Source organism: Galeopterus variegatus, unplaced genomic scaffold (genome assembly GCF_000696425.1).
Source record: "Galeopterus variegatus unplaced genomic scaffold, G_variegatus-3.0.2 Scaffold751, whole genome shotgun sequence".
Taxonomy (NCBI): domain Eukaryota; kingdom Metazoa; phylum Chordata; class Mammalia; order Dermoptera; family Cynocephalidae; genus Galeopterus; species Galeopterus variegatus.
In genome coordinates this window covers 144,877-158,124 of record NW_007726862.1, presented here as the reverse complement: position 1 = coordinate 158,124, position 13,248 = coordinate 144,877, and the positions used below count along the sequence as shown (strand labels likewise).

Genomic DNA, 13,248 nt, shown 5'->3' with positions numbered 1-13,248 from the left:
ATTAACTTTTGGTGGTGTACTTTCTTGATTTTTTGTGTTTCTGGTGTCTTTTCTTTGATGTTTATTCATTGTGGCAGGGGGTTTCACAATCCACATGTTTGACACTATTGCCTGACTATGGTTTTTTTGGGGTTGCTAATTTGGTATGGCTACCTCAGTGATTACTCAGTTGGACACTAGTGTCAGGGAAGTCCAAAATTGACTACCGGGTAGATGGCAGGGCTTTCGCTCCACTCTCTCCGGAGAGTCTCTGCTCCCGCGTTGCGCTCCCGCATTGAGCTCCCGTGGCAGCCTCCACAGCCAGAGCCACCCCGGCCGCCTCTCACCACCCCTGGCATTCCTGGCTCCTGTTCGCGCCGCTGCCTGCTCAGTCTCTCTTCGTCTTGCGGTTCCAGTGGCGCCCGGGGCTGGAGAGACGACAGCCCCCTTCCCGGCAGATACTGCTGTCAATGGACCCCAAGTCCCGGTGGCGGGGCTGCGCAGCCTGGGCTGGCGCTGAGGGCAGCAGCTGCGGTGGCTGGTGGCCGGGCGCCAAGTTGTGGCCGCTCCAGGTGGCTTCTTCCTGGGGAGGATTTTGTAAATTTCACAAAATGGCGTGCACTCCAAACCTCAGTGCACGTATTATGAGAGTCCCCTTCAAGGTCTCAGCAATCCTTCAGAGCAATCCATCTGGGTTGTAACAGGTACCCCCTGCTCAAGCAAGGACACCAGAGATTCTGACTCACCATCAGGCTTTCTGAGTTCCTCTTCTTGCTGGTAGCCTCTGGGATCCTGCTGGAGCGGGGCGTGGGCGGTTCACTCCCTTCCCGTCGCCATGTTTCCCAAAAATGAATTTGAGTTTGGATAACATTAGTGTTTAAGGTGATGCTCTTCTCTTGTATTGATTCTCTGGTTGCACTTCACCTTTTCTCTGGATGACTTCTGATGCCTGGGGGTAGGGATCAGGCATGGATCTCCTCATTTCTCCCCACAGGGCTGGCCCCACAGCCTTCTCCATCTACCAACTCAGTCCTCTGTTTCTACAGGGATCAGTTGAATCTCAAACTGAAATTTGTATCTTCTGTGTGCCTCTGGTGTTTTTCAGGCCTCTTAAGAGGTGGTGGTTTTTCCTCCTCACGTTCCTCCTGCTATGGAGTTTAGAGGTGGTGTCTTCCTTGTTCTTTCTTGGCACTCGTACCATTTCTCCCTACTAACTTCCTAAAAATCATTGAGTTTGACTTTCATGCATTCAGAGGGCCCTTGTCCATTCACCTTTTCATGAGCTCAGAAACTATTTCAATCTATCTCCTCTCTCTTTCAACCTTCGGCACCTCTCTGACAGTGATTATCTCATGTTCAGCAAAACTCATTTCCTCTACCTTCTGGGTATACAGCTGGATCATGTTTCTTAGCCTACCTTCTAGAAAGAGTGACTGTGTTTTGGCAGTGGAATGTGAATAGAAGTGATTGGTGCCACATGAGCTTTTATCCATACACGATTCATTCTTTTCCCCTCTTCCAGCTGGATGCAGAGGATCCATCAGAGAAATAGTGAAGCCACAAGACAGAAGGAATATGGGTCTCGAAATGATAGTGTGGAAGGCTGCCCTTCCACCCACATCAGAACCACATTGGACTTTGTGTGAACAATACATGAATTATTATTGTGTTAAGCCTCTGAGATAGAGGAGTACATTATAGGAGATTGCAATTCCTTTAATACCAATTCCTTCCCTTAACCTATTCTTAGCTACTGATGATCTTGCTTCCTACTTCACTAAGAAAAGTTAAGCAATCAGAAGATAACTTCGACAAGCTCCCCAAACTGCATTTATCCCCACTTACATCCTCTCTTATTACTATGAATAAATTATTTTTCCATTCTCCTGGCTAAGGCCAACCTTTTACTTGTACACTAAATTGTCCATGACTTCTTGCATCTTCACAGATAGGACTTTAGTATTTTCCCTGCCTTGCATCTGTTAATTTTCACCTCTTTACTTGTTTGTTTTCATCAGCATATAAACATGCTGTTATCATTTCATTAAAATGAGAAAAGGTTTTTTTGCTTAGTTTTGCTTCTCCCTCTATTCTTATATTTCTGTTTCTCTTTATAGCAAAATTAACTGACAGGATTGTCTGTAACTGTTTCTAACTACTCTTCTTTTTCCCCTAACCCACTCCAATCAGGTCTTCACCTCACCATGCCACTAAAACTGCTCTTGTCAAGGCCACCAATGATCTCCACATTAAGAAATCCAGTCATTAATGGCAGTGTTCATTTAGCATCAAAATTTGACACAGATGAACACACTTTTTTATTTTTTAACTTATTTTTTATTAGCATATTCATTGTTACAAATCATACTTATTCTTTATACTCCTTATCCAATCTCTTCCCTTCCCTCTCCCCTTCCCCCTCTAATAACCATAGATTTGGTTTCTCCATCTGATAGATTAACTGTTCCTCTGCCGGTTTGTTGCCTAGATGATCTGTCCAGTACTGAAACAGGTGTGATCAAGTCCTCCCCTATTATCGTAAATCAGATACACCTTCTACTATTCTTGAGTGTGCTTTGTGGAGAGAGAGGACCTCTTCTTTTTTTTTTTTTTTGGTCTCTGCTGGTGCCTATCCTTGTGTCAATGCAGTTGAGAGTCTGGTGTGCCATCTGCGTGGTGCTGTGACTACTGCTATAGAGACTAACTGCTTTTGTGGCAGCCATGGCAGTGGCAGTGACTATGATGGTGACTACCACATGAAAATGGTGTTTTTGGTTGCTCTTGACCTGGTTGTGGCTGGGTTCTGCTTCCCCACTCCAAGCCTAAGAACCCGGGTGGAGCCTGGGGTGATGGTGGCAGTTCGCCTAGTTGCAGCTGGGTTCACCTTCCCCCAGTTCCATGCCTCATTCTAACTGTGGTTGTGAAGCAGTTGAAGGTGGAGAAGGAGAAGGGAAGGGGGAGGGGAGATAGGGTGGGAAGAGGGGGAAGAAAGGGGAGTGATTGAGGCCCATGGTGCCCCCCTCATTCCAACAGGGGATACCAGAGGGCTTTTAGCAGCAGTTGGGTCATCACTGGGCTGGATGTAGATGTCGGGGGGTGTGGCTAAATTCCTCAGCCTCCCACTGCTCTGGCTCGGGAGCCTGGGGTACTTCCTGTGGTGGCTTGGTGGTCATCACTGGGCTGGTTGCCGATGTCAGGGGGAGTGGCTGAGGCCCTCGGCTCTCCCTTCTCCCTGTCTTGGGATCCTAGGGGACTCCTGGTCCTTTTAGGTTTTGTAGGTGTTCTTTGGTGGTGTTAGATCTTTATTAGTTAATATCAAACCTCGTCTCTAATCTGTGGATCTTTTATATTTTCTTTCAGTTCTGTGTTGATTATTCACTGTTCCCACCACTTAAACTCTGCACTGGAACTAATTTGTCCTTTGCTTACTTCTAAAATGAAGGAACTTCCTGTGGGGCCAGCACTTGATCCCTGTATTTGAGCTAAGCTAAATTGCTTCATTGCTGCAGATCCTGGGGAATGCTTTTTGTGCAGGTTTTAATGGTTGACCTTGTATGTACTTCCAGATCTTGTGAGGTCCACTACACCTGGGTTGTGTGGAAACTCTGGTCTGGGCCTGAGTCTTTTTAGCAAACTGCATCCCCTGTAGTTCTGTATTCCTCACCAGTCTCCACAGAGTGGTCTTGTGCTGATTGGAGGGCAGATCAGCTGTCCATGCTGTGCCCCAGTGTTACCCCAGTGGGTCTGACTCCCCCTGTGGGCCCATCTTCCCCACCACCCACACTCCAAACACTTCCCATAGGACAGACCATGCGCCAGTCCCTTGCAATGACTCACTGGCCTCTGAATGTTTCTTTTTTTCTGTTGTTTGTGGCTCCTCGCTCCTATGTGGGTCCGTGGGAACCCTGTCAGCGGTCTTGCTGGCCTGGGGGCCACCAAGGCCCTCTTCTCCCCTGCTTCCTCCAAGCAACTTCATCCAAAGGGCGCAGCTGCGGCTTTTACCAGCTCTTGCTCCATGCACCCACCAGCTCCAGCTTTAAAGTAACCGGGGCTCAAAACAGTGGAAGTGATCCTTTCTCTCATCATGGCTTCTCCTGCCTTCATGAACTCTGTAGATCTCTGTTTCTCTTCCACTGAGCTCTAGTGACCCCAGCTTGGCTGTCATTGCTTTTTAATAGTTGTAAATTGGTTGATTTGCTGGGTACTACCTATTCTGCCATCTTGCCTAGAAGCTGAACACATTTTGTTTAAAAAAATTTTTCTTCCTTTGCCTTCCTTAAGAGTACTTTCTCCTTGTTTTCTTCCTACTTTTCTGTTTATTCTCATTTTCAGACCTTTTTTTCCAAGCAATGAGAAATAATGTGCATACAGAAAATTGTACAAGAACAAAAATGCAGTGCTCATTGATTTATCACAAAGTGAACATCCATGTAACAATCACTCTGGTAAAGATTTTGCCAGAAATTCCCCTTCTGCTGCTTCTTATTTATTATTCTCTACCTCCCTGTAAGAAAAAAGCCACTTTTTAGTAATCACTTTCTTGTTTTTCTTTATAATTTTGATTTACTTGGTTTTTAAAAATAACTTTACATATAAGGAATTACTCAGTGTGTATTTTTTTATGTCTGTCTTCTTCTAGTGAACATTATATTTGTGAGACATAACCATGTTGTTCCATGTAGCTGTGGCTTGTTTATTTCCATTGCTATATAATATTCCAGTATATGAATATGTTATTATTTGTCTATTTCAGTATTGATGGACTTTTGAATTGTTGATAGTTTTTGGCAATTAGAAATAACACTGTGAAACAATCTTGTACCTGATTCTTAATATAATTGTGCAGACATTCTTATTGGGTATATAGTTAGGACTGGAATTTCTGTGTAATGGGGTATGCATGTTTTAAACTTAAGTAGATAATGTAAAAATATTCTCAAAATGATTGTGTCAGTTTAATTTCACAGTCAGTAGTGTATGAGAATTCTCATTGCTGTTTCCCAAAAGCTAATATTGTCTGTTTTGTATTCTGGTGGCCAATATAGGGATCCAAACCCTGGATGTTGGTGTTATAGTGTCTGTTTTAAAATAGTTGTAGTGGTTGGCAGACAGTGTTATTTCATCATGGCTTTAACTTTCATTTTCCTGTTAATGAGGTTGAACACACTTTCTTATATGTACTGACCATTTGAATATCTTCTTTTGTGAAAGACTTGTTCAGACTCTTGCTCATTTTTCTAGTGGGTTTATCTCATGTGATTTGTAGAGCATTTTTTATATTTTAAATTTGAGCCATTTGTTGGTTCTATATATTGTGAATATTTTCCCCCACTTTGTAGTTTGCTTTTATGCTGAGTATTGTGGAGCAGAGGCTGATGGTTTGCTACTCACATCCTTTTGGCATTCACTTTTGTACACTTCTTGCTGGAAGCAGCTGAGACTCTCTGCTTGAGGACTTTGGCCACATGAGAGGCTAGAGGGTATCAGAGAGTTGATGCCCCTGGCAACAGCTCTCAACCAATACTGAATAGGAATTGATGAATAAATACCCCATTTTCCTTATCTCTGGAGAAAGCTCCTGTAGCTTACTCTACATAGTCTCTCAGAGGTCTTCAGCAGAATTGAGTCACAGTGCTATACAGTGCTAACCTGATCATCAATGAATCCTGTATTGGTGTCCTTTCCTTCTCTGTCACTTCACCAATTTCATGCCTGTTCTTGCTGGAATTACTTTTCAAATACATTATTTGTCCTCAAATTCTAGTTTCTCAAAGTTGGCTTTTGGACAGCCTATCCTGGGAGATTAGTATCTTTTAATGAATGGAAGTTTTTAATTTAAGTGAGTCTAGTTTATCCGTTTTTCCTTTATAGTTAGTATTTGCTATGTCCTGCTTAAGAAGTCTTTATTTACCCCAGTGTCTTGATTGTACCAGCAGGATTTTAATTTATGGAGGTGACTAAATGACAACACAGAGAAGCTAATGCTATTGGAAGAAGATTTTTATTACTTATAGTTCCCAAGAGGAGAGGGCATTCCAGGCAGGGCCACATCAGGAAGTACCTGTACCAAGGATGGTCAAGAGGCAGAAGGCATAAGGAGGAAGCATGGGCAAAAAAGCCTGTATTGCTACAGTGCCAGGAAGTTGTTAGGTAGAGTTGTTCCCTATAAGGCAGGAAGTGAAACACAGATGTTGGGCTTTGTGATCAGAGGGTTTATAATACAATTTTCACATGCCCGCAAAAGCCAGATTGTAAGGGAGATATAAACAACTTAGGCTGTTAGTGTCACAATGTGATCAATGGATGCCAAATTATCAGTTACAAAATCTATAAAAGTTAGTTAGAGCACCCAAGGCCATGAAGATACTCTTCTTTGTTATAGTCTAGATGTTTTATTTTTTTATCTTTTGTATTTAGATCTATAGTCCATCTAGATTTAATTTTTGTGTGTCAGGTGATAAAAGGCCACGTTTCTTTTTTCACATATGGATTCTTATTTGTACTAGTACGACTTATGGGAAAGACTATCCTTTCTCTACTGCTCTGAAGTCAACCTTTGTCATAAATCAAGAGCCCATATATGGTTGGGTTTGTTTCTAGACCCTTTTTTCTGTTCCATTGGTCTCTCGGTCTGTCCTTGTGCTGATACCACAGTTTCTTAATTACTGCAATTTTATCATAAGTTGTTATTTAGTAGAGTTAGTCCTTCTACCTTGTTTTTCTTCAGGGGTATGTTGGCTATTTTTGGAATTGTCACTGTTGATAATAGTGATGATAGTTGTCTTCTGTTTGGTGAATTTTATTTATTTTTAATCTTCCAGTTAGTTTTAGAGATCCATTATAAGAGACCATGAGATAAAATTCTTGTTGGGGCCAATGACATTCAGTATGGTATTTCTTCTAAATTGACTCATATGGTCAAGAAACAGCTCTATATTAAGAATATTATTTTGTAAGGGCCAAGGGAAGACTTCCATTCCAACCCCTTGAAGGTTCTCTGAAAAACTGACTGTTAAACACAGATTAATATGAAAGAAAGACATAATAACATTTTATTTGATCATAGTTTTACATGACATGGGTGCCTTCAGAATAAGACCCAAAGATACAGGGAAAACTGTCCATTTTTATGCTTAGGTTCTATGAAGCAGAGAGAGCTATGTAGAAATGTGATTGGATGAAAAAAGTATGATCTAATGCTAATAGACTGAGTGGAGAAACTCAGGAAGACCTATATGTTCAAATTCTTCTTGGCCTCTCTGTGTAGCATTTATTCCTCCAGGGTATGGGGCAGGACTTTCTGGAATGGGGGTCTCATGACCTACAGTCCGATAAGATCTGATTAGTAAATTTCTTTATGGCCAACTCCAAGACAGAAAAAGGGTGTGGGGAAAGATTAGACTATAATTTTAGTCATTATAGCTGGCTTTGGGGGTTCTGATTTGTATGAACTGCCTTGGAGAAGAGGGATTCTAGTTTCTATGGCTTGCCTCAGGGGAGAATGAGGCTGAGAGACAGGAAGTCAAAAGGTCAGAGAAAAACTTTGCTTTGAGGCTGCTTCTGAGGCTTTTACTTTGGGATATCACTTTCTGAGCCCCAATAATGTCATAATTGTAATATCCTAAAATTCTACTCCTTCTGTCACTACTGGTAAGTTGGATAATGCACAAGAACTCTTTTAATCTTCACAGGTTCAGTACCACTGCTCAGCTCTAGATAGAGTGCAATTTAGTTTAAATAAAGTTTTAAATAAAATTTAAAATGTCGATGTTGCTTTATTTTAAAAAACTATAATTAATTGGAATTATAGTTATTAATTATAACTGGAATTATGGAAATCGTTTTACTTGCACAAACAGGAACCAATGAGGTAAATTCTTGTTCAGTATCAATCTGGAAGGTTTGAATTCAGCCTTTCAGAATATCATCTATCCAAAGATATCCTTTGTGCCTTTTTTAGTTAATCTTAGTCTATTGTTGCTGCTCAGGATTGAACTATATCTTCTTTTGCTATTATTACTTAAATTGGACCCAAGAGGCTGAAATAGAAATTAAAGTTAATACAATGAGGTGAACTCTTCTCATTGTCAGACTTTCAGGAGACTAGTGCACTAGGCTTATTATGGTTGGTCAGTAATTTCTAATCATTCTCTAGGCTGGCATCATGGGTAGGCTGATATATAAAAATATATGGGAAATGATAAGAATAGAATGTTCCAGAGGAGAACCTATTCTTGTATTAAATATTTATGTTGTTCACATTTGGATTTTTATCTTAACAGGTTAATGCAGCTGAATCAAAGATAACAAATTTAATATACCTAAAACATACCTTAGAACTCGTGGATCCTTTAAAGGTAATTTGTATGTGTTGTATTATACCAAACATATCCAGCATCATTTTTTAACTTTTTGTTTAGCAAAAATTTCAAACTTAGGGAAAGTTGCAAGAAAGTATAACAAATTTCCATATTTTCTTTCTTTACATATTCAGCACACACACACATATTATTATTTTTATTATTACTCTTACCAAACCAGTTGAGAATAAATTGCAGTACCTAAGTACTAACCTGTATATCTCCTAAGAACAAGGATGTTCTCTTATATAATCACAATATAACTATCATATTCAGGATATTTAATATTGATATAATACTATTATATAATACTATTATGTAATGTGTATACCATATTCATATTTTTCAAATTGTCCTAATAATGTTTTCAATAGCTTTTTTTTTTCTGATACAGCATCCAGTCCAGGACCATGCCTGGTATTTAATGTCATGTTTATTTAAATTCCTTTAAACTGGAAATGTTTCTCAGCCTTTCATTCATGATACTGTTATATTGAGGAGTAAGGGTTGGGGTCAGTTGTTTTGTAGAATATTCCTTAATTTATGTGATTGTTTCCTCATTATTAAATTCATCTATAAATATTTGGCAGTAATACTCTATGGGCAATGTTGTATCCTTCTCAGTCCATTGTATCAGGAGGCCCATGATGTCATTTCCCCATTCTTGGTAATCTTAACTTCGATCAGTTACTTCTTCATATAGTACTATATATTCTTTTGTAATTAATACATAATCCATGGAGAGATAATTTGAGGATGTGTACACAACCTGTTTCCATGTCAAACTTTCACCATTGATTTTAGAATTTATAGAGGACCCTTAACTAAAGTAATTGTTACTCTTATGGTTATAAAATGATGATGCTCATGGATTTCTAAATACTGCACTGTGCAAAACTTTTTTTTTCACTTTTTAAAATTCAAAATATTTTAACATTTATGTTATTTGTGGGGTACAGTGTGTTGTTTCAATACATGCATATATTGCACAGTGATTCACGTAGGGTAGATAAGTATAGTTTCGTACCCATTAGTCCACCATTTCTCTCCTCCCCTCCCCTCCCAGCTTCTGATACCCATTATTCTACTCTACTTCTATGAGAATCACTTTTCTAAATGTTTAGATTCCACATATGAATGAGATCATGTGGTATTTGTCTTATTGTGCCTGACTTACTTCACTTAACAGGATGGTTTCCAGATCCATCCATGTTGCTGCAAATGATAGCACGTCATTTCTTTTTATAGCTGAATAGTATTCCATTGTGTATATACACCACAGTTTTTTAAATCCATTCATCCTTTGATGGGCATTTAGGTTGATTCCATCTTTTGGCTCTTGTGAATAGTGTTGCAATGAACATGGGAGTGCAGACATCTTTTTGATATATGGATTTTATTTCCTTTGGTTATAGACCCAGTAGTGGGATAGCTGGGTTGTAGGGTAGACCTATTTTTAGTTCTCTGAGGAATCTCCATAATGTTTTCCATAGTGGCTGTACCAATTTACATTCCCACCAGCAACGTAGGAGAGTTCCTTTTTCTCTGCATCCTCACCAGCGTTTGTTATTTTCTGTCTGTTGATAATAACCAGTCTAACTGGAGTGAGATGATATCTCATTGTGGTTTTAGTCTGCATTTCCTTCATGGTTAGTGATATTGAGCATTTTTTCATGTGCCTGTTGACCATTAGTGTGTCATCTTTTGAGAAATGTCTGGTCAGGTCTTTTGCCCATTTGTTTTTTTGCTGTTGAGTTGTTTAAGTTCCTTACGTATTCTGGATATTAGCCCTTTGTCTGATGTGCAGTTGGCACATTCTTTCTCACATTCTGTAGGATGTCTCTTCACTTTGTTGACAATATACCTTGCTGTGCAGAAGCTTTTTAGTTTGATGTAGTCCCATTTATGTATTTTTGCTTTAGTTGCCTGTGCCTTTGTAATTTTGCTGAAAAAAGCTCTGCCCACTCCTATTTTGTATAGTGTCTCCCCTGTTTTTCTCTAGTAGCTTCATAGTTTCAGGTCTTAAATTTAGGTCGTTGATTCATTTTGAGTTGATTTTTGTGAATGGTGATAGATAGGGATAAGTTTCAATCTTCTGTGTGTGGATATCCAGTTTTCCTAGCACCATTTGTTGGAGAGGCTGTCTGTTTCCCATTGTGTACTTTTGGCACCTTTATCAAAGTAAAATCAGTTTGTTGCAAACGTGTGGGTTTATTTCTGGGCTTTCTCTTCTATTCCATTAGTTAATTTGTCTGTTTTTAATGCCATTACCATGTGAAAACATTTTTCTTTAAGTGACAAAAAAGAACAACTTTTTAAAATGGAAAATGTGGAAGAATTTTGTTACAGAGATCATTCTAATAATTATATATAATCAAGGTAATTTGGCAAAAGATTTCAAAAGTGTTTTCACCTTTCTTGTAATGAAAGGGGTGGAATAAATCACCAGAAAAATATCTGTAGATTTGATGAAACACAAATTTCAAACTTTGATATGTCAGAAGCAAAGTAAGAAGCAAAAAAGTTTGGAAAAATTTATGATAAATGACAGACAAAATACTAACTCCTATCATAATAAAACATGTATAATTTCATAAGAAAATATTGGAATACCAATGGAAATACAGAAAATTACTCAAAAAAGGAAATAAAAGTGGTTAATAATGGTACCGAAAACATTCAACGTCACTATTAATCAAAGAAATACTACTTAAAACCATATTTTTTATCTATCAAAGAAGCAGATATTTTTGTTTTTCTTAATGGGTGCAATTCACTATCAGTGAGACAGCCAACTTCTTATAACAGCTGGTAAGAATACAAATTGCACATAGTTTACAGGAAACGTTTGCAACATATGTCTTTTTTTTTTTTATCTAACCTGGTGAAGTTTTTATTTTAAATGCGTATATAGAAACCATTGAAAACTAGCACTGGATGAAATATCCAGAAATATCAGAATAAAAATACGTAAAAGACAATGATACATTATTCCTAGTTCGAAGTTTAGTTTAATACTGAAATGAAGCAGCTGAAGGGTGTCTTCTATCAACCTTACTGAAATTTAAATTATAAATGAGTATAAGAAAACTCATTGATTAACATTATTAAAGAAATGATTTAGAAATATCAGCATAAAACTAATTTAAAAAATGGAAAGTCATTTCTGGTTCAGAATTTAGTTCAATACACTGAAATGAGCCTACTTGAAAGTACATCTCTCATCTACCTTGATGAAATTCTGCAACATATGTCTTGATCCTATTATACTACTTCTAGAAATCTGTCTGAAAGATTACTTAAAAATGTTGAACAAGGACAGACCTGGTTTTCTCTTGACATGACCTGATCTAATTTCCTCACTTATAAATTAAGAAGTCAAAGTTCAGACTTCCCCCCATCCAGCTCTGTTTCCCCCCCAGAATTCTTTTTTGAAGATTCATGATGGGAGATTGAGAGTAGAACCTGGCCAACATGAATTCAGGAAATCTACCTACTCACCCTCAGCAGTGTGCAAAATAGGGAATGATCTGTTTTACACAAGAGACAAATTTAAAGACTTAAGCTTGAGATCAAGATGGCGACTCCCTATGTAACTGAGGAGACCCGCGGCTCTGCTCGTTGAGTGAAGAAAATCCGCTGGCATTGCCTGAGCCCCGCTCCCAAAAAGGGTGCCGCTTCCCCCGAGGAGGGGGACAAAGACCCCCTTCCACTGGCCCACGAGGATACTGCCATACTGCCGTGAAAGGCTCAGCGGCTGCAGCAGGAACCGACCAGTCACCGGAGCAGCGGCGGCAGCGGTGGCAGCAGCAGCAGCGGTATCGCCTCCTCATCCAGCGGCGGCAGCACGGCCCCTCCTCACCCGAACATCAGGGCCCTCCAGAACCAGGTGCCCCAACATATCAAGCCGAGCTGGAGCCGACAGGCGGTGGCTGCACTGGGACTGGGGACTCCACGCACTGCCCCCGATTATCCTCTGAGTCTGCCTGCTGTGTTCATCAGACTGCCCAGTGGAAGAGAAGATACTCTGCTCATTTCATCTGATCTGTGGACTGTGAACCCCCCTGCCACAATGAATAAACATCAAAGAAAAGATACCAGAAATACGAGAAATCAAGAAAGTACACCACCAAAAGATAATAAATCTCAAGCTCTAGATCCTATAGAACAAGAAGCCCTTGAAATGTCTGACAAGGAATTTCGAGTGATAATTCTAAGGAAACTGAATGAGATACAAGAAAACTCAGCTAGAAATCATGTTGAAATGAGGAAAAGTATACAGGACCTGAAAGAGGAAATGTACAATGAAATCAATGCCATGAAAAACAATGTAGCAGAACTTGCCGAATTGAAGAAGCTATTCAGCGAAATAAAAAACACAACGGAGAGTTTAACAAGCAGGCTTGTGGAAGTTGAAGAGAGAACCTCTGAACTTGAAGATGGGCTGTTTGAAATAACACAAGCAGACAAAAAAAAAAAAGAATCAAAGGCATTGAAGAAAATCTGAGAGAGATATCAGACAACCTTAAGCGCTCAAATATACAAGTCATGGGTATTCCAGAAGGGGAGGAAAAAGGAGATTGCACTGAAAACATATTCAACAAAATACTGGCAGAAAACTTCCCAAGCATAGGAAAAATCACACATCTTCAAATCTAGGAAGCTCAACGATCTCCAAATGTATTCAACCTAAAAAGGTCTCCTCCAAGACATGTCATAGTCAAATTGGCAAAACTCAAAGACAAAGAGAGAATCTTAAAAGCTGCAAGAGAGAAGCGTCAAATCACCTATAAGGGAGCCCCAATCAGGCTATCAGACTTCTCATCACAAACGCTAAAAGCCAGAAAAGAATGGGGTGATATATTCAAAATACTAAAAGACAAAGATTGCCAGCCAAGAATACTGTACC

General features: G+C 39.4%; 1 protein-coding gene across 1 annotated transcript in view; it reads left to right on the top strand.

Moving 5' to 3' along the window:
• Nucleotides 1–13,248, top strand: part of MSH4 (mutS homolog 4) — a 118,953-nt gene that overhangs the window by 52,369 nt on the left and 53,336 nt on the right. Inside the window, exon 9 of the mRNA XM_008572061.1 lies at nt 8,262–8,336. Within this exon, the coding sequence (XP_008570283.1) occupies nt 8,262–8,336 (75 nt within the window). The remainder of the gene's footprint in view (nt 1–8,261; nt 8,337–13,248) is intronic.